General features: G+C 44.0%; 2 protein-coding genes across 2 annotated transcripts; both read left to right on the top strand.

Moving 5' to 3' along the window:
- Positions 1-1,685: 1,685 nt before the first annotated feature.
- LOC133902081 (putrescine hydroxycinnamoyltransferase 3) lies at positions 1,686-3,228 on the top strand. Its single transcript, XM_062343658.1, has one exon. It carries the CDS (start codon positions 1,784-1,786, stop codon positions 3,083-3,085), a length of 1,302 nt encoding a protein of 433 aa, XP_062199642.1. The 5' UTR covers positions 1,686-1,783; the 3' UTR covers positions 3,086-3,228.
- A 6,906-nt stretch (positions 3,229-10,134) lies between these two features.
- Positions 10,135-11,929, top strand: LOC133901237 (putrescine hydroxycinnamoyltransferase-like). The gene has a single exon (XM_062342528.1). It carries the CDS (start codon positions 10,336-10,338, stop codon positions 11,641-11,643), a length of 1,308 nt encoding a protein of 435 aa, XP_062198512.1. The 5' UTR covers positions 10,135-10,335; the 3' UTR covers positions 11,644-11,929.
- The last annotated feature ends 9,258 nt before the right edge of the window (positions 11,930-21,187 follow it).

Below are 21,187 nucleotides of genomic sequence, written 5' to 3'. Positions count from 1 at the left end.
TAAAACTATAACTATTATGATATTTATAACATAAAACTACAAGTATTGTACACTAATTTCATACAAAACCCTATTTTAATTACATTCACCTAAAAATAGTCTTATATTTCTCCAAAAATCCTATAATTTTTTGTATGTGTTCCATAATCCATGTGGAACCCACTTTAATTAGATTCATCCATTAAAGTATGTGTAGAATTTAAACTAAAATTCTCCAAAAAAGACTACTTTTATAACTTCTAATAATTGTTAAGGTCTCAAATAAAATCCCAAAAATATGAGAAAATTTACTAATATTCTTTTTATATGATGAAATAGTTTCTAAAATTATTTTCAGTTCTAGATTATATGGTGAAAAAGTGAGTTCCTTTGTAATGCTCTTACAAAAGAACTTACTTTTTCACCATATAACTTAGGGATAAAATTCTTTTATAAATACTCCATTTATATGCTGAAAAAGTAAGTTCCTTCACAAATTATTTCCATCTCCATTTATATGCTCCATTTAGAATGTTTCCCTTTTTCTTAAAAAAAAATCGAGTAGCATCAAGTCTCACATTCAAGCTTCTCGAGCATGGACCAGCTGGATCAGAGGTAGGTGAATGTTGAGGCACCGAATTTCCTCATTTCAAACGAAACGAACAAAATGCGACCAGGCAAATGGTCTCGCCGGTCCATATTGCGATGATAATAGTATGATAGCACTATATAGGAATAGGATAACTGCACCAGTCACACGTGCAGATTAGTTAGGCCTTGTTAAGCAGATGTAGCATCGACTTGGAGTTGGCGAGCGTTGAAGAAACGGAGGGAGTCGTTTGCAGGTGAATCTCGGCAACGACCATCGGACCATCCTATTTTGTAACCTATGCGTCGTCAGACAAGGAGAGTTGCGAAATCTTTGACGAGGCCGTGATTAGGTAGGTGAAGGGGACTAGATTAGATGATCTAACCGGTGACGTTTTCGTGGCTGAATTCAACGGCCAGCTGAAAACCAAGAACAGGGTTGGTCACTGGCTCGACTGGGACTCGGAGTGCATTCATACACACCGGTGACAGCGTCATGCTTCTCAGATAAGAGATAAGCTTCTTCTTTTCCGTTTCAAGCTTACTAGCAGTAGTTACTGACCGACTATGTTGAACCATCACAAGCATTGCTAATTGTAAGCTGAGGACCATCCAATAACCTCCGACTGTTTGATCATACGTTAATAGGTGCGGAGTCATCCAGAATTACTCCCGAAACAAAATGGATATCATATATCGCATATAGGAACGATAAATCGATTACCTTTGCACACGTGTGTGTGTGTATATATATATATATATATATATATATATATATATATATATATATATATATATATATATATACATTAAAAAAATATTGTTGATTCGAATCGTTAAAATACACATCTCTTGAACACGTACCTAACAAGTTCATCGCACACAGAATATATATGTGCGATGGATTTGTTATGTACATGTGCATTAGTTCAGCACGTTGCTAGAAACCAGTCAAACACAGAAGCTAGCGAGGCGGCCACTTCAAAGTTTCGAATATATTATTACTCCTTCGAGAAGTTGAGAGTAAACCATCACTTCCACCTACACTTTTCCCGCGCTTCCCACAGTCCTATATAAACCGCACGCCACGAGCTCAAGCAAATCGTACAGCCCAAGGCGCCAAGCAAGCAAACTAGCTCACGTGTTGCAAACCCTAGCTTGCGCCAAAACTTAATCGACGAAAGCACAACCACACCTGCCCGCTAGCTCGACAGCAATGGAGGTTAAGGTGTTGAGCTCCAAGCTCCTCAAGCCCGCCTACAATGCCAGTGCCGCGAAGCCGTTCGCCGCCGAGTACATTCCCCTGTCCATCTTCGACAGGGTCACGTACAATATGCAGATGGCGATCATCTACGCCTTCCCACCGCCGGCCCCGTCCACGGCCGCCATCGAGAAGGGCCTCGCCACGGTGCTCGCCGAGTACCGCGCGTTCGCGGGGCAGCTCGGCGAGGCCCCCGACGGGACGCCCGCGGTGCTGCTCAATGACCGCGGCGCGCGGCTCGTGGAGGCGTCCGTGGACGCCGATCTCGTGGACATGGCGCCCGCGAAGCCCACGCCGGAGCTGCTGCGCCTGCACCCCGACCTGGAGGAGGAGCTCGAGGAGGTGGTGGTGCTGCAGCTGACGCGGTTCCGGTGCGGCTCCCTAGCCGTCGGGTTCACGTCCAACCACGTCGCGGCCGACGGCCACGCCACCAGCAACTTCCTGGTGGCGTGGGGCCGCGCCACCAGGGGCCTCCCCATGGGCCTTCCGCCCGTGCACCACCAGGAGGGGCTCTTCAAGCCACGGTCCTCGCCTCGCGTGGAGTACGACCACCGCAACAGGGAGTACTACCGGCCGACGCCCACCGAAAAGCACGGCCACGGCGAGGGCGTCGAGAACATCGTGATCCATAAGGCGCACTTGACAAAGGACTTCATTGCCGGGCTCCGCGCCAAGGCGTCCGAAGGCCGTGGCCGCCCGTTCAGCCGGTTCGAGACCATCCTGGCTCACCTGTGGCGCACCATGACGCGCGCGCGCGGCCTCAACCCGGACGAGACTTCCACGATCCGCCTGTCCGTGGACGGCCGCCACCGCCTCGGGCTGCCGGCCGAGTACTTCGGCAACCTCGTCCTCTGGGCGTTCCCGACCGCCACGGTGGCGGACCTCCTGAACCGGCCGCTGAAGCACGCGGCGCAGGCGATCCACGACGAGGTGGCCCGCGTGGACGGCAACTACTTCCAGTCGTTCATCGACTTCGCGACCTCCGGCGCCGCGGAGAAGGAGGGGCTGGCGCCGAGCGCGATCCTCAAGGACGTGCTGTGCCCGAACGGGGAGGTGGACAGCTGGCTGACGTTCCCGTTCTACGAGCTGGACTTCGGCACCGGCAGCCCGACCTACTTCATGCCGTCCTACTTCCCCACGGAGGGGATGCTGTTCCTCGTGCCGTCGTACGTCGGCGACGGCAGCGTCGACGCCTTCGTGCCCGTCTTCCAGCACAACCTCGAGGCCTTCAAAGAGTGCTGCTATTCCATGGAGTAGGTCGGAAATGCACCAAACGTCTCACAAATTAATTATAAGGACGGGTCAACAAAAACTAACCCCCAAAAAAGATTCTTCTTCTTCTTCTTCTTCAGTTATTTAGTTTTTTGAGATGCTCGATTGCATTTCGTATCGGTCGAGTCAAACACACCAAGTTTTGGAGATGTAAATTAATGATTTAATTAAAGAGATGAATGAGAATAATATGATATGTCTTGATAGTAAAAAGGCGTTATTAATCAGTAACCAATTTTCTCGATCATATCCAACTCTTTCAGCTTAATCTAAACTCTCTAACCCTCTAGGCACTACATAGGTCACACACGTAGCAAGTCTCCTCGAATCAAGATGTATCCAGACTGTATAGTAAGTGGACGCACCCCGGCCGGGCTTGAATTGAATAGCCGCCACCTAATTATCCATTTCCGACGACCATAACCAACAACAATCATAGAAGACGGTGCCGTCGACCCGTAAGTCTGTAACACCTCCTCGCTCCGAGGCTCCAACTACCGTAGGTCCGTCGTTCGTGTGGCACGGCCACGCGCTCGCGCGGCCGGCACCTGAATCCTGCTGCACGTATGCATGAGCGGAGCTACAGGATAGGTTAGGTAGGCTTAGGAGTACCTTATAATTATAGCCTAATCTTTTTTATACTAAGTGGCCCGTATCAACTAAAAAAACCTATAAATTTGTACTAACTGTAGCCACTGAGCCCCCAACTCGGTAAGCTATTCAATCGGCCATATCCCGATCCCCATCTCGATTGACTGCACAAAATTGCCCAATCCACATCCTAATCCCTAGCTCGACCCGTGCTCACCACCGACCGTCACCGCCTTGCCGAGTCGCCGCCTCGCCGGAATCCCCACCAACCGTCGCCGCCTCGCTGGAATCCCCACCGACGAACCGATCGATGACAAGTGTTACGTGCTGCCGTGCTCGCCGCGGGCTGCCGGGATGGAGCTCCATGGCGGTGTGGCCGTCGGACGCCGGTGAGGTGACAGGGCCACACCGCCATAGCTGAAGCATCTAGAATCTTAATTCGTATTCTGTTAATTAATGACAATAAGAAATTTATGGACTAACATATTTATTTGAGTTATGAAAAAGTTAGTCACAAAGTTTTTGTGAAGCTATAAGAAGCAGTGGAAAATATGAAAATTGCTAGCTCAAGGTAAGGTATAATTACATGGTATTTTCTTTTGCCGGTCAAAAAAGATTAGAGAATAAAATTAACCGGATTGATAAGATAAGTATCGTACTATTAAGAGAAGTTGATGTGCGTTTACTTGAGACATCTATAGTGTCACAATTGCTCAAACATATATTTTATATAGAATAGAAATTTTAGTTTGAGAGAAACCAAAGAAAGATGACCTTTTAAGGTGTTTCTAAGTTGTGGCTTGACCGTCGGAACGTGACTTAAGTTATCAAACGAATACGTATAAATATAATATCATGATTATGAATATTTAATCACGTGATTAATATTTTGAGACATGACAAAAGGAGATGCTAGATTCAAAGGCCTAAATAATCTTGAGGGGCTCTCTATTAGGCTTGTTGAAAAAAATAAACATGCTCTTTTATGATTTGATGTATTTGCTTCTTAAATTGGTATTGATGCTACCGGTGATGCTGATAAGTGTTGAAAGAGTATTTTTAGCATTGAGTCTTGTGAAGAATAAATTGAGAAATAGTATGGGCGATGAGTTATTGAATAACTGTATAGTCACATTTATTGAGTGTGATATTTTCTGCAAGATAAGGGAGGATGACATAATAGAGAGTTTTATAGTCACGAGAAAGTGTAAAATAGAGGTCTAGAGTATGTATTGCAATCTTATCTTATATGTATTAATCTATGTAAGATTTTATTTTATATTTGGACTATTTATATTGTACTTTTCATAAATTTTAAATTTATTTATTGAATTTACTATGTTAAGAATTTCTAATATTATTATATTATACTTTTAGTACATTTTATACTTGTATATTGGATTCTAAATTTTTCACTGAGCACACCTAGCTGTTCAAATCCTAGCTCCGCTACTGCACGTATGTGGCACAATACGTGGTGGTGTGGCAGAGCTTTTGCTCTGAGAATTACTAGAGCAGTGTATTTCTAGCTTTACAAATTATTGGAACTAGAGGTGTAGTTGGTAGTAGCATGTTTAAGTGAATCATCTTATTTGTATTTTAGAATAAAAATAAAATGAAAAACTATTCTATTTTAATTTATAAACTACAAATCTAACATCAATCTTTTGGACTATTCTCACACAACACACGCGCACACCCGCAGAATTGGACTATTGGAGCTATGCCAATCAGGCTCTAACACGTCGCGCAAGAACGAGCCAGGCGACAGCTTGGGCCGGCCGGCACGTTCTCGCGTCGCGCGGCCAGGTTGAGACCGGTGTCCGGCTAGCTCCCACCGCGGAGTCCCGTGCGCGCTGCGGGTCTCAGGACAGATGACACCTGGCTTGGCGGCGTTTGACCTGCGCGGGCGCGGTCGGTCTCGGTCGCCTGCGGATGCGTCCGTTTTGTGAGACTCAAGCGCGGATGTGGTGGGTGGGCGCTCGAGCCTGGAGGTCAAGTTTTGGGCTGGGCCATCAAAACGTCCGCTTGTTACATGCCTCGAGCCCGACGAGGTGGGCGATTTAGTAAGTTGGGTTAGACGGGGCCAGGCCGAGCCTGACTCGGCTACTACTGGGCGTACATGTAGTTCCGGTATTTCTGAACTAGCCCACTTCTTAAATTGTGCGGGTGTGCACGTGTGTTGTGTGAGTACTGTACGTGCGTAGTGTGTGTCTTACTGTACTCTTAAAAATAGCTCAAAGTTAATAACGTATCTAGTCTTGTTATAATATTTTGTCACGATAATATTTGATAAATTGTATTTTACATAGGCTCTCTTTTAGTATTTGATTTTTTTCTAAGTATATTTGATATGGATTCTTCCTTTTCTATTTTAATCCTAATTTTAATTATTATTTATTTTATTTTATTTGGATTCTTTATGTAGATATTTTACTTCCCAAACTATATAGAAATCAAATTGCTAGTTTTTTATAATTTTTTATTCTAAATTTTACTATTTATTAATCGTATTCGATATGGATTTTTTTTTAATATAGATCATTAGATATTCATAATAATAAGTGGTATAGACTATTTCTTTTTTGATTAGCATGATAATCTTATGATATGAAAATCAATACAGAGTACTTTTATTCTTAAATAATAATATAATAGATTGTAATAGCAGCATAGCTTACGCTCTTCATTTTCCATGGACATACGTTGCCAGACGACACTCCTTGTTCAAACCTTGACTAAATGGGCTATTCGGACCGGTCCGACTACAACACAGCTCGAACGACGTATCTACTGTAACGGATTGTGCCATGTCGGTCCGCGTGCCTCCCCTCGGTCCACGGCATAGTCCGTCGGTGACCATGCTGTGTCGGGTCGACCCGGGCACGATTTCGGCCCGACGGTCTGGTCGGCCCGACGGGCCGAAAAGATAAAAAAAATATATATAATGAATATATATATAATATAAAAAATAAAAAATAGATAAAAATATAAAAATTTAGATAAAAATAGCTACAAAATTAAAAATATATATAGAATAGAAAATAACCGGGTATTTACGTGCTAGGCCGGATCGTACCGGGCCGTGCCGGCCTGGGTTGGGCCGTGCCCGTGCCGACCCGACTCGGCTGGGGCATGCTGTGCCAGCCCGTCGTGCCGCGCGCTCGGCCCAGACACGGCCCGTGGTCTCGTGCCGTGCCTACATTACGTGTCTCGAACCGATCCAGTAGACACGATCTATTTGAACATCTTTATCCTCGATCTCGATAGTCAGTACAATATATGGTCAGTACAACAGAGTTATGGTACTAAACGAAGACACAATAGTACTCTGCATAGGTATAGCGCGCGACTGCAACCAACTCGATAACGGTGGTCCATGTAAAGTAGACCACGCAGGATCTGCGGTCCGAGTAGACACGCATCTTGTCAAACGTTTCTGTTGTTAACTTTGAGAAGAAAAGGCCAAGCTAGCTAGCTCCGACGCACGTATTCCACTTGGTAGGTACTGCTACGGTGCTACCTCCAGACATGCATGCGTGTCCGTTTCGAGGAGGGACAAGTTATCTGCCCGGTGCAACAGTAATGAGCGACAGCTTGACAGAATGACAGTTCGCATCAACCTAGGCCAAACTGTACTGTGGTCACCACCTCAACGGCCCCTTCACGGTCGTCACCAGTTTACCACTCCGATCTCATCGCCATGGGAGCCAAGGCACAGTACAGTCAACGAGCCGACTTCAGTGAGAAAGCTTGCTGTCATCAGCTATAAGATTATCCGAATCCGATTCCATCCCGCACTGATTATCCGAATCCGATTCCATCCCGCGCTCATAAGGTGTGGTAGATACACGCATGCAGCTGTAAATGATTTATTGACTGGTGACCACTGCCTGGTTCAAAGAGGTGAACAGATTGAGACAGACACTGAAAAAGTCTCACCCAGCTCTGGCAACAAATGGATCAGACTTCAGAAGGATTACGCACGGAGTCATCTCTACTGGAAATTTGGAATGTATCTCCACTCCACTCCATGCATGCTGCTTTAGATCAGCTTTCAGTCGGTGCGCTGCTTTTGGATCAGCCACCTACCAGGATTTTTCCGAACACGCAAAAGCTTTGTGTGTCATTATATTAAGAGAAGTGCAAAGAAGCATAAAGGCTTACAGGAGATCGAAACGGGAGGGGGATTGATGAGAAGAAAAAAGGGAGGTGGGGGGGGGGGGGCAAAAGGTAGACCAGCTTGTCTCGTGCAAGGATTAAAATTTTACCGTACTTTTGGTGGAACTTCTAGATTTTTGTAGAGAAATGAAATATCTAATTTTGAAATTTCTGTCACAGAACATACGAGACTTGCACAACAAATGATGAAAAATAATCAAAATTTTATGAATTTTGATCTTTTTACTGATTAAAAAAATGTAAAGCGAAATTAAAATCTCTGGTCTCGTGTACAACGTAATCTCATCCGAAAAGGAGGAAGAACCGATAATGCATGCTTGCACTTGCAGCTGCACTTAGCTAGGTAGGGCCCAAACGAGTTAACAACTTTAATCAACACTGATCCATGGAGACTTAGCAGTTAGTAGGTTATCTCCAGAAGCTTCAGCAGAGCACAACGCTTAAAGCCTTAAACCAAACCCGGCGTAGCTTCCAGCTGCCATGTGTACACTTCCGAAATGAAAAAGGGAGAAGGAAATGGGCATGCAGGGATCAGCGTTAGTTCAGAGGTCGTATACCTCTAGATTTATCAACGCTTCAAAAGCATCAAGGAACAACCCGAATATCCGGTTAACATATACGGTTGCAGACAGTAATGTTTTCTATCAACTTGCACATAGTATTAGACTAGTAATTCGGGACAAAATCAAAAATAAAAAACTCGTTGAACACGGAGGAAGTTAAGTTTCTTTATCCCTGCCATGCGATGTTTCCACAACTCTGATCTGTACATAGATCAGAAAAATGGGGTATTGTGCGTTCTTCTAAAGTCAATACAGAACGGTCAAGGTCTAACCACCCCATTCCTAATCTACACATGGATATACATATATTTCCAAACAGCAGCAAAATCACTTGCCAATAGGCAATATTAGCCATTCCTGAATCCACGAGACAGGCCGGGAGCTTTCATGCATGAGTACCCTGAATTGATCGCACCAGTTCAGTCCATCTTCCATGCAGTTGAGATGCATGCATCTGTCCTGCTGCCCTACAAGTTGTTGGCAGCGCATGTGTCCTATTCATTGGGTCCCCTGTACGTATACTAGGACATGCATGTACGTACGGGCACTGTCTTCAGTTGTCACTAGCTGCTACTACCAAACAAGGCAGAGATATAAGTCTTTGGAAAAATAACTAAAAAGAACAATAATAAGAAGCTAGAGATCTGTTCCGGCCGGCAGTGCTGATCAAGTACGGCTCACTAAGATGAGCTTAACACAAATGCACCTGCAAATGCAACGGCATCTGTCACTACGTACACCATTCGCTGGACCTACTAGCGATGCTAATGATGACGCTTTGGTTGAGCAGTGAAGCATGCACAAGCCTCATCGGTTGAGCGATCGATCGTACCGGTAGATGCGGCGACTTCGTGTTGGGATGAATGTAAATTATATAAGATTCGGTTTTATAGACAGATTTTTTTTTATATCACGTGTCTTCTTTTATTTATCTTAGTTGTACGTATAAATTATTAGATCAGAAAATAGTGATATAGATTAGAATTTTATAGAAATCTTTCGGTGCAGTATTTTATAGAATTTTCTTCGGTCGGTGACACGGAAACGGATCGGCATCAATCGGCAAGCAGGCTCCCACCGCAAAACGCGTGGGTTGCGGCTGGTCGACCGTGCGCGCGGTGTTTTCGCTTTCCTTAGTCAAAAAATGGTGGTGTGTTGGCCACCGTGACAGCCTCATATGTTACACAAGTGAATTTCCCACACGTCTCGGTCTCTCTGCAGCGACGCTTCGGCGTCCGACTCTATCATCAACAAAGACACGGCGATGGATCACAGTACTGTACTCCAGAGGGCAAAAACATTTGTGCAACTGCTGAATTACTGATGGAGCGTGTGACGACGGATCACAGTGCAATTGACATCGCGGTGCAGAAAATTCAACCGGTGCTGAATAGTTCTCCTATTAAAACACACGCACATGCACACAGAGAGGAGAGAGAGGAGACAGAGACAGAGACAGAGATAGAGTGTCATAGAGTTAGTTGGTGATGTGCACGACAGCGTAATTACCATGTCAACAGGACAACAATGCATTGATCGTCCAAGCGAATAATGCCGGACGAGCCTCCACTAATCCGGGTTAAGCCAATGGCACGAAAAGGTTAAGGGTTGATCAATCACCGGCTCACCGGCTCGCCAAGCGCCCACCTACTACCTTTTTCGCGCTGCTTATTTATAGCGCGCGCGTCAGGAGCAGGACGGCATGCGCTTGGCGAGCAATAGAACAAAACTGCAGAGCAAACAAACAAAGAGCTGCATGCCAATGCCGTGCTCTAGAGTTTAGAATTTTAGATATCACTCGAGCCTCGCAAAGTTTCACTTCACTCATAGGTGAGTGAGCCAGCGATCGAGCAAACGAACAGACGGGAGTAGTTACAACCTTGCTGGTGGTTGATCGCCATGGAGGTGAAGGTGCTGAGCTCCAAGCTCGTGAAGCCGTCCTACCCGGCGGGCGCGCCGCGGCCGGACACCAGCGAGCACGTGCCATCGTCGGTATTCGACAAGGTCACGTACCACATGCAGATGGCCATCATCTATGCGTTCTCGCCGCCGGGGCCCTCCACGGCCGACATCGAGCGCAGCCTCGCTGCGGTGATGGGTGTGTACAGGCTTTTTGCCGGCCAGGTCCGCCCGGGCCCGGATGACGCCCCCGGCGTGCTGCTCAACGACCACGGCGCGCGGTTCGTTGAGGCGACCGTGGACGCTCACCTCGCCGACATTGCGCCGACGAAGCCGTCGCCCGTCGTGCTGCAGCTGCACCCGGACCTCGAGGGAGAGATTGAGGAGGTGGTGCAGGTGCAGCTCACGCGGTTCGCTTGCGGCTCGCTTGCAGTGGGGTTCACCGCCAACCACGCCGTGGCCGATGGGCATGCCACCAGCGACTTCCTCGTCGCGTGGGGACGCGCCGCGCGAGGGCTCCCCATCGCCCAGTTGCCGCCGCACCACCACCCGGACCTCTTCCCGCCGCGCGACCCGCCGCACGTCGAGTTCGAGCACCGCGGCGTGGAGTACTACCGGCCCGCGCCGTCGTCCCATCCAGCCGCCCACGGCGAGACCCAACACAACATCGTGATCCACAAGGCGCACTTCACCAAGGACTTCATCGCGGGGCTCCGCGCCAAGGCGTCGGAAGGCCGCGGCCGCCCGTTCAGCCGGTTCGAGACCATCCTCGCCCACGTGTGGCGCACCATGACGCGTGCGCGGGGCCTCGGCAACCCGCACCAGGCCTCCACAATCCGCATCTCCGTCGACGGGCGGCCGCGCCTCGCCGCGCCGCCCGGCTACTTTGGCAACCTCGTCCTCTGGGCGTTCCCGCGCGCCACGGTGGGTGACCTCCTGAACCGGCCGCTGAAGCACGCGGCGCAGGCGATACACGACGCGGTGGCGCGCGTGGACGGCGCCTACTTCCAGTCCTTCGTGGACTTCGCGAGCTCCGGCACGCTGGAGAAGGAAGGGCTGGAGACGACGGCCGTGCTCAAGGACGTGCTGTGCCCGGACTTGGAGGTGGACAGCTGGCTGACGTTCCCGTTCTACGAGCTGGACTTCGGCGCCGGCAGCCCAACCTACTTCATGCCGTCCTACTTCCCGACGGAGGGGATGCTCTTCCTCGTTCCGTCGTACCTTGGCGACGGCAGCGTCGACGCCTTCGTGCCGGTGTTCGAGCACAACCTCGAGGCCTTCAAGCATTGCTGCTACTCCATGGAGTAGCCAGGACGAGGCCAAGCGAAGCTTCAAGGGCCTACTTGCATGCATGCAAGTATTAATTATCTCCGTATATCGTATTTTCGTACGTATGCACCCCGTATTTCGGTTCCACTGCGTGCATATGCGCATGTAGATGTAAATATATTCCCAACAGTTGGGCATGGCTTTCCTGGTATTCTTAATCCTAAGTTATGTTTTTGTCTTGTACGACGTCTGTGCTCATGAACTTTTGTGAGCTCAGCAGAGCGTGCGTGGTCGCCCGTGATGCATATGGCCTCTTCTTTTCCTACTGCTGCGTGTACGATCTAATACATCATTAGTTTTTTTTAATTATTTTGTTTTAGGTGCATCTCTTTTAGATCAGATAGGAATCTCATGTGGCCAGAGTTGGTGTCAAGTAGTATTGACTTTTTATCTTCGGTGGCCAGGGTCAAGACAATCTGTTCTTGTGTGCTTGCGTTTTCTTCTACGGTATGGGGCCGAGCGTCTGAATTCATTCCAACCTTCTTCTGTCTAGAGAAGGCAAGAACAAGAGACGGTAGGAGCGGGCAAGAAGTAAAGTGGGCCAATTGGGCGTGCCTACTTAGCCGGTCTGAGGTCTGTCACTATGAGCACGGTCTAGATATATCACGGTCCGAGTTTAGCCGGGTTGAGCTATCTCTAGGCACGCTGCGCCAGTGTGATTTGGCACGGGTACGACACAGCTTGCTCAGCTGGTCCGGCACGTCTGCCCCAACACGGCATGGTTTGCCTAACACTTCTAGCTCGACGCCGTTGGTGCGTGGGCCCAGCCCGGCTGGGCATAGACGGGCACATGGGGGACACCTCAGGTTAATGGGTTGAAATAGCCGCGTTGAACCCATTAACCTGTTAATTAGTTATTTTTAAATTTTTAAGTGTTCTGTGACCGTTTGAGCTAAAAAAAATTAAAATAAATTATAAAAATTATTATTATTTACCTATAAATAGAGCACCAACCCGCCCTTCCATCCCACACCAGAAACAACATTTATTTTCTTGTTTCTTTATCTTATTTTTGTCTCAAAATTCTTTAGAATTTACGATAATTTAGTAAAATCAGTTTGAATTGTTGCTAAAAATCTAAGAAATTTCAACATCATTATCCTGCTATCTTGAAGAAATCTTTGTGATATTTTGCATCATTGTTCTTTTTTTGTTTCTTCTATTATTTGTTTTATTATTTGATTATTTCTAACTCCGAATATTTGATTTTTTTTTAGTGTCATTCGATATTGATCATGAACGTCGGTGATCATGATCATGATGATATGTCCATCGATCATAATTTTTTTCAAGAACTCTCAGGGGATTATGGCCCCTTTGACAGTAGTGTTGCATGTGAAGAAGGATCCTACAGTGAACCTCTAGCTAGTTCACATGCAACAGCATATCCTTTGTCAGGCTCTATAAGTGCACACACGTCAGCAAGCATCGGCTCTCAAAGATCAAGAGTCGCTACTTCCAAAGTTTCGTAAGACTTCGGAAGGATCTGTAGAAAGAAAGATAGGGTAAGTATCAAGTATGCTAGGTATTATATTTACAAACATGAATTATCTGTAAAATCTCAGGTAAAATGGGAACTTGAAGTGGCACGCTACAACTTGCAAACGAAAGAGTGGAGTAGTCATGAAGCAGACGATGCTGCGTATAACCCTGATTGCTATGTTCGTCATTAGGAGTATGACTTCGTCAATGCTAAAGAGTTATACCGCTTTATTACAAGAGCGGATCTACCACTCAATATCGGTGAGTCTGCTACATTTAAAGATTGTATTAAGCAATCTCATAATCCTAAGTTCATACATGTTTCTAGATAGACAACAACTAGGGATATAGTAAAATACTACAGTGCATGTCGTAACAAACTTAAAGAAATATTAGAAACATGTACATTTTTAGTTTCTTTGACCTCGGACATATGAGAAGGTAGGGCTACAGAGAATTATCTTAGTGTGGTTGCTTATTTTGTTAATAATGATAGGAAACTAGAGAAAAGAATAGTAGGTTTCCGGTGGATTGACAATATGCATACCGGTGAAAATATTGCTAAAAAAATAGATCAAGTAGTTGAAGATTTTGGGCTCATAAATAAAATATTTTCTATCACTTTATATAATACCGGTGCAAACTCTAGAGCAACGGATATTCTTACTATGTTGTTCAGTATATATGCACAATCTTTCTTATTACATCAATGTTGTACTTGTAATATTATCAATCTTATAGTAAAATCCAGTTTAAAGATGTTGATGCAGTACCTAGATAAATTTCGTACTACAATAATTTTTATGAACTCCTCTAACTAACGAATTGTAGCATATAAGCAGTACTGTGTTGTAATAGGTGTGCGTCTATGTAAGTTTGTCGTGGACATAGCGATAAGATGGAACTCTAATTTCTTGATACTAAAAAATATTATATCATATAAGAGCACATTTAGTGTGTTTATTTATATACATTGTCATCAGTATGGGGTCAAATTTTACTCACAGAAATGCATTGGTATGTTGCTGAAAGAATACTAGAGTTTCTTGAATTTTTTTTTATGATTCAACTATAAGTTTATCATGAGTTTATTATCCAACATCTTATTTAATGATGTATAATATTGTTAAAATTGCTACTCATTTAAACAGCTGTGAAAATGGCAATCATTTTTGATAGAAATTCCTTGTCGTATGCCTTTGTCTTAATTTTAGATCTTAGAGCTGAAATTGTAGGGTTCTATAGAGTTCTCAGAATTCTAGGTGATGCTCTTGGCCACTAGCACATTATGTTTCATTGCTCTCAGAATTCAACGGGTGACACCTTTAAAAATCAAAAAACATTGTGTTTCATTGCTCTCAAAATTCAAAATAGTATCCAAATTATCATGAAAAATTATGAAAAAAGGTATGTTGTAGATGATTCTATAATATATCTCTAAAAAAAATTCAACTCAAACAATAACTTGTACAATGAGAAACAAAAAAGACAAAATTCATTGTACGTAGTCTGAAAAAAAGACAAATTTCATTGCGTACAATGAAATTTGTATTTTTTTTGTTTCTCATTGTACAAATCATAGTTTTGTTTGAATGTTTTTTGAGAGATACATTATAGAATCCCCTACGACATACCTTTTTTTCATAATTTTTCATGATAATTTCGATATTGTTTTGAATTTTGAGAGGAATGGAATACAACGTTTTTTGATTTTTTAAAGTGCCGTTTGTTGAATGGGCGACACCTTTATTTTTTAAAAGGTATCGTCTGTTGGAAGGGTGATATCTTGGTGTCATCCATCCAACATGCGATAATAAACTAAGATGTACTATATTTTAAAATAACCGTGTATTTTTGCAAATATAAAAAATAATAATATAAGAATAAAGAAAATTCCTAGAAATCCCTGACCAGCAGGCTTTGCAGAGAACATAACTGTACAGGGCAAGTAGGCTAGACAACCACCATATCACTGCAAAGGACCAAGATAGGAAGGGATTAGCAACTCTAACCGGCAAACAAAGACCGTCGTGACGTTAACACTTGGGTGTAGATGCTATTCGTGACAGGACAAGTGTGCTGCCGCCTGGGAAAGGCCGAAAACGAGGCACGAGCTTCATTGGGATGTTGCGACCAGGCGAAGGTAGCAGCGTCGAGTCACGTTCCATCTCGTTAGGTACGTGCAGCGATGGGACTGCACACAAAGTCAGAGTTCTCCTGTCACGTACGTTGTCGAAAAGGAGTTTTTTTCCTTTTGTTACCTTTTTATGGAGTGTCGACAATACAAGAAAGCATGCAGATCAAACTCTGGATCTCTCTCTTCATGCTTGGTTGGTGGCTCATTTTTATTGAGCGAGACTTAGAGCCTGTAGAAAGTCCCGGACGCTTTGAATCGACAAGTTCCTACCAGGTGATCTCTTCAAGTTCGTAAAATTTTGTTGGATCTTCAAGAATGCTATATCATTCATCAACTTGGTGCAGCCACCAAGTTGATGAATGGCAGCATGCTATGCTATATTGAGCCAGAGACTTTATGCAGGTACAAACAACAAAAGGACGGTAAAAGAGAACCTGTAGATAGTCCTGGACGCTTTGAATCGACAAGTTCCTACCAGGATCCCAGGAACCAAGTAACGTGGCATGTCGGCAACGACAAGCTACGTATAACTATTTTGGATGGTATAGTAGGCTTATTCCAATCATGAACATGCTCCATCAATTCCCTGAGATAATATATATCTGATGCTCATAAACTGCTTACTCCATCCAAGAGGACTGCACTTTTTGTAATACCGAAGCAACAGTTCCTTTGCTGGAGAAGAAACTGTCTTGCATGAGGTGAGGTCGACCAAAAAGGCTCCCTGTCAGTTCCCTATATTTAATTGACCTCGTCCCTAACAAGGTTCTGATCCGATACTCGACCACTCTGCTGATGGAAAGGCCGGCCGGGTTTCATTCAGTGCAACTCCTAGCTCAACTTGCAGTTCACTAGAGTCGATTGCCTTCCAAAAAACAGGAGCTCCGGTCAAACTATAGTTAATTAGGTTAAGTACATTTTTAAAGGGAAAGTTGGTGTGTAACGATTGCTTGTTGCCTTGCTGTATTGCCAACTCGCAATAGATCAAACGTTAAAAATCAGGAACATAGATTGAAGCAGCTGGAGAGATTGGACCTCCTTTCTTAGCAAGGACCTGGGCCTCTCAAAGACCATGTGTACTAGACGTACCATTTTTCAGTTGGGCTCGAAGCCTTGCAAACCGTTTTCCTTTTCTTGATAGCCCAGGTAGATTATCAGGCAGACTTGCATTTTGGTGAGTCGATTACTCAACTATTCAGTCTATCTGCGAGGCATGTGAGTATCTAACATCAAATACCCTCCATAAGGCACCATCTGATTCTTACTTCATCCTTTAGATGTGTGTATATATATAGGAACTGCCAGGAAGATCACTTTTTTATAATGGAATGTTCGAAATCCCGGCCGGCCTCTACTGCCAGGAAGATCATTGGAACAGTTCCACTGTCAATTCAAAAGAACCAGGACGGGATCAGGGAAACGTCCGCATTCAATAAATAAGTGTTACTGGACTTTGAATATATCCCGGTCCTCCCACAGCCTTACAATGAATCATGCCGAGATCATGGCAAGATTCGAAAATACGACGGTAACCGTTCGATTATTATGGTTACTGGCTAATTCGATCTGTACTGTATTTAGAAATCGAGAAGTTACCGATCAAACTTATAAGATCAAGAGTGACGACCAGAGGGAGGTGAATAGACGATTCGACAATTTTTTTGCAAAATTGATAGTCTTCTCATATTCGAACACCCAACGCACATATATAAGAGAACTACAACAGAATGCAATACAAATACACAGCGAAAAAACTGCATCTACCCAGAAATTTTGAAAACTCCAAAGAAAGATAAAAAATCAAACTAGAAGATTCAACAAAAAGTGGGTTTCATGGTTAAAATCGAACACTATGTTACACAAAAAAAACTAATTCATGACTCATCCTCACATAAAGGTTGAATCTTGAGAAAAGACCACTTAAGGATCAAGAGATGAACAACATGTGAAAAAGATCACCAAGATGATGGTCTAAAGGCAAGAAAATTCAAGATTATATCACATATGAATGTGTATGTGAATTTTATACTTTTAGCATCAAGAAGAACAACCTCACAAGGTGTTAAAATTTTAGTTGAAAAAGAAAAATAAAAATCAGTTGGAGTAGAAGAAGTAGACTCGAAAGTAACTAAAGTGGAAGTAGAGGCTGCAGGACCCTCTGCTGGAGTAGAAGAAACAGGACCTAGCTCTAGAGCAGATGTAGTCGAGGGAAGTAGTGGACTATCCTCGTCATCACTAAGAGCTGGAAGGTCGTCATCTACAAAGATGTTCTCGCTTATCTCCTGATCACCTGCACACTCAAGGATAGAACTAGCACAGGGGGTTGACTCATCAAAAGTTACATCACAGGATTCCATAATGGTGTTAATGTCAAGATTGTAAACCCTGTAAGCATGACTATGAAGAGAATACCCTAAAAAAATACCATCAAAAGATCGCAACTCGAACTTGTCAAGATTGACACGTTTTAGAATGAAGCATCGACACCCAAAAACTCTCAAATGCGAAACCTTCGGCCTCCTCCCAAAAGCGCTAGGGACTCATGAGTGAAAGCGAGAAAGTCTCATGTACACCAACAGAGGGACGGTACATGTCCCAAGTGCTCTACTCCCACTCACACCGCTCATCTCTCCTACGACGAAAGCAAAACTCAACCAAATGATCCTCTCTCTAACAGTAGGTACAGTGATAGCGTCTCTCGGGAACTCGACTACTAGTCACTTGGGTCTCTTTCACAGGTTCTCTCATCTTAGGCTATTGAGCTCTCTTGGGTTAAGGTGCGGGTGTCTTCTTTACGGGTTGTGGAATATGTTTCTTAATGGGTTGGGTTATAGCATTGATTTTGGACTTATCAACTTCTAAGGTAGTAGGTGTGGTGAACACAGTCATCCTCTCCCTATTATAAGCCACCCTCTTAAAACCCAACCCAAGAGTCAAACCCGCCTTGTCAGCACACATCTAGTCTTGGCTAAGATCAAATTTATTTTCCCTTTGCACTCTGAGCAATTCTCCACCAGAGAAAGGAGGTACTCATTTTCAGTCAAAAACTTTTGAAATTGCCCTCTAAACTAGCTAAGTTTGACCTGAAAGATGATACAGGTGGAACAATTTGGATGCATATTTTTAGAACTCTCAACACTCTCCAATGTAGACTTTTGCTCCTTTAGTTGTTTGTCTTTCAGTTTAACATCCTTTGCAAGTAAAGGGAAATTCTTACAAGCACCTAAGAGAGTAGACCTAGACTCCTCCTTAAGGAGTTTTTTCTCAGTACTCTCAAGCCGACTGATGACTTGCTTAGGCACATCACGAAGCTCGGTAAATTCAGTCATGACAATCAGGTAACTCTCACGCTCCATAACATTAGGCCTAGACCTAAGTAATGCAAGTTCAGTAGAGATAGACTCATACTTAGACCTAAGATCCTTCAACTCACGCATAACTTTCTTAAGTAACCTATTATGGCTAACAAGAGCATCATTCAAGGTATCGACTTAGATGAGAAGCTGGTCATAGGAAGACAATACCTCGAAAGGATCCAACCCGAGGTCGCTATCGTCGTTGTTATCGTTCGCCATGAAACCGAAGCCAGTGAAATCCTTGGCCTTCTTCTTGTTCTTTGCTTACGGTTCATCCTCCTCCGAGCTTTTCCCCTCGCTGGAAGAGATGTCAATGTCACTGAGAGCCGACACAAACGCCCTAAAAGCCACCTAGGTCGCCTTCTTGGCTATCTTGTCGTTGTTTTTCTTGAAGAAGGATTTCTTGTTCTTCTTTTTATGCTTGTTGTTATCATGGTCATCGTCCTCCCTCTTCTTGAGCTTAGGGTGTGGGTAGTGTCACCACACTCAAAGCAGGCACGAGAACCACCCCTCCTTCGGTCTCAGCGATTGTTGTAGAATCGGGTAAACTTGTTCACAATCAGCGTAAGATCTTCATCATTCAGCGCATCCACCTGCTCCTCTGTGACAAAAACCAAGGAATACAAAGAAAATCCACTCAATGAAGTGTTAGCACAAGAAAAACCAGCTACAGACTGATTACCACCACCATATCCGGAAACCAATGTCATATTCTGAGACAGGAGATTTTCGAGACCGATCCGAGCTGTTTTGGCTATCTCGGTGGACTTGAGCTTGCTAAAGAGTTCATTACAAGTCAACATGTCATAACTTGGAGATTCTTCAATGCTTGGGAAATTCACTTCCCATATGCTATGGTCAAGAGCATAGAGATGCTTGATCACTCTCTCGTAGTCAGAATAGCGCAAAACATCAGTTGATCGAAGATTGCTAACAATCCCTTCAAAGCGAGCAAACATCGCATCCAAAGACTCTCCGCAGCCTTGCACAAATATTTGGTATTCTTGGTTATATGTGCTTTGACGTCTGGCCTTAATCTGACTAGTGCCTTCATGAAAGACACTCAGAGTATTCTAAATCTCCCTGGCACTACAGAGGTGCTGGACCCTGTCAAACTCATTTCAACTCAGGCTAGTGAACAAAATATTTCTAGCCTTGTTGTTGGCCTCATACTGTTCGATTTTAACCTGAGTCGTACGAGCAGCAGGGATCTCATAGTTGGAATCAACTACTTCCCATATTGCACTTTCTTGCCTTAGAAGATAAGCCTCTATACGCACCTTCCAATATAAAAATTCATGGCCATCAAACAGTAGAATCTTCTCATTTATCTCCATATCGCATACAGATCATAAAGCCGGTTAAGGTCTAAATCGTCTCTTATACCAATTATAGGATCGGAAGTGGTGACTATGGAAGAGGTGAATGAGCACCTCAATAAATTTCTTACAAAATTGATGGCTTTCTCCTATTTGAATACCCAATGCGCCTCTACAAGAAAATCACAACAGAACGTAACACAAATACGCAGCAGAAAAACTAGACCTACCCAGAAATTTTGGAAACTCCGGAGAAAGATAAAAAAAGCAAACTAGAATATTTAACCAAAAAATGGGTCTCATGGTTGAAATCGAACACTAGATTCCATAGCAAACCAATCCATGAGGTTGAATCTTGCGAAAAGATCACTCAAGAATCTAAAGATGAACACCGGGTGAAAAAGATCTCCAAGATGATGGTCTAAATACAAGAAAATTCAAGACCTTATCACATATGAACGTGTATGAAAATTTTATGCCTTTAGCATCAAGAAATACAACCTCTCAAGGTGTTTAAATTTCAGCTAAAAAGAAAAATGAAAATTAACGCCAAAGAAAAAAACTTGTACAAAAGACAAGGGAACTAAGAGAGAGGAAATTAGAATGAGTGGAATTCAAGCATATGAAACAAAATAAACTTCATTACTCAAAGATGTCAACCCTATTTTAGGTGGATTAGAAAAAATTCCCTCTAAAAACTCTCACCTATTATATTAGCTAAACACTCATCATTCTCTTCTCTAAAACTCTAATATAATGTTCTCATATGGGTGGCACAAGTGGTTCAAATAGCTGGTTCATCCTCTACTATAGTCATACCCCTCTATTTATAGGTCTAAGAAACTTAACCCACAAATTTCATAGCCTTTTTCCAAAATACCCCTCTCTTGTAGTACACTCCTACCTATCACTAAGGATATTTTGGTCGATTTTTTTCTCTATTCATCGGATGGTCTTGGTGCCTTCACGACTTAACTTCACCTTGACACAAGCTTTATGATAATGCCACATATTACTCCAGTCCTCCCACGGTTTTGAGGTCAAATCGCGAAACACTAGCATGCTTCTAAAAGCATGACTAGCCGTCACTTGCTTCCACCTGAAGCAAGCGCTCTGATGATGACGTGTATCTTACGTCTTGCTATCTTGACCACCGATAAGTTTCTCCCACTCTCGATCCCTCGGTCCACCTTGTCACTTGCATCGGCATCCCCGTTGCTTAACTTTGT

The sequence above is a fragment of the Phragmites australis genome, chromosome 20 (genome assembly GCF_958298935.1).
Source record: "Phragmites australis chromosome 20, lpPhrAust1.1, whole genome shotgun sequence".
Taxonomy (NCBI): domain Eukaryota; kingdom Viridiplantae; phylum Streptophyta; class Magnoliopsida; order Poales; family Poaceae; genus Phragmites; species Phragmites australis.
This window is presented reverse-complemented; position numbering and strand designations above follow the sequence as displayed.

What these genes read in the sequence shown, in the direction of transcription:
- LOC133902081 (XM_062343658.1), top strand. Translation starts at nt 1,784, where the DNA reads ATGGAGGTTAAGGTGTTGAGCTCCAAGCTCCTCAAGCCCGCCTACAAT.
- LOC133901237 (XM_062342528.1), top strand. Translation starts at nt 10,336, where the DNA reads ATGGAGGTGAAGGTGCTGAGCTCCAAGCTCGTGAAGCCGTCCTACCCG.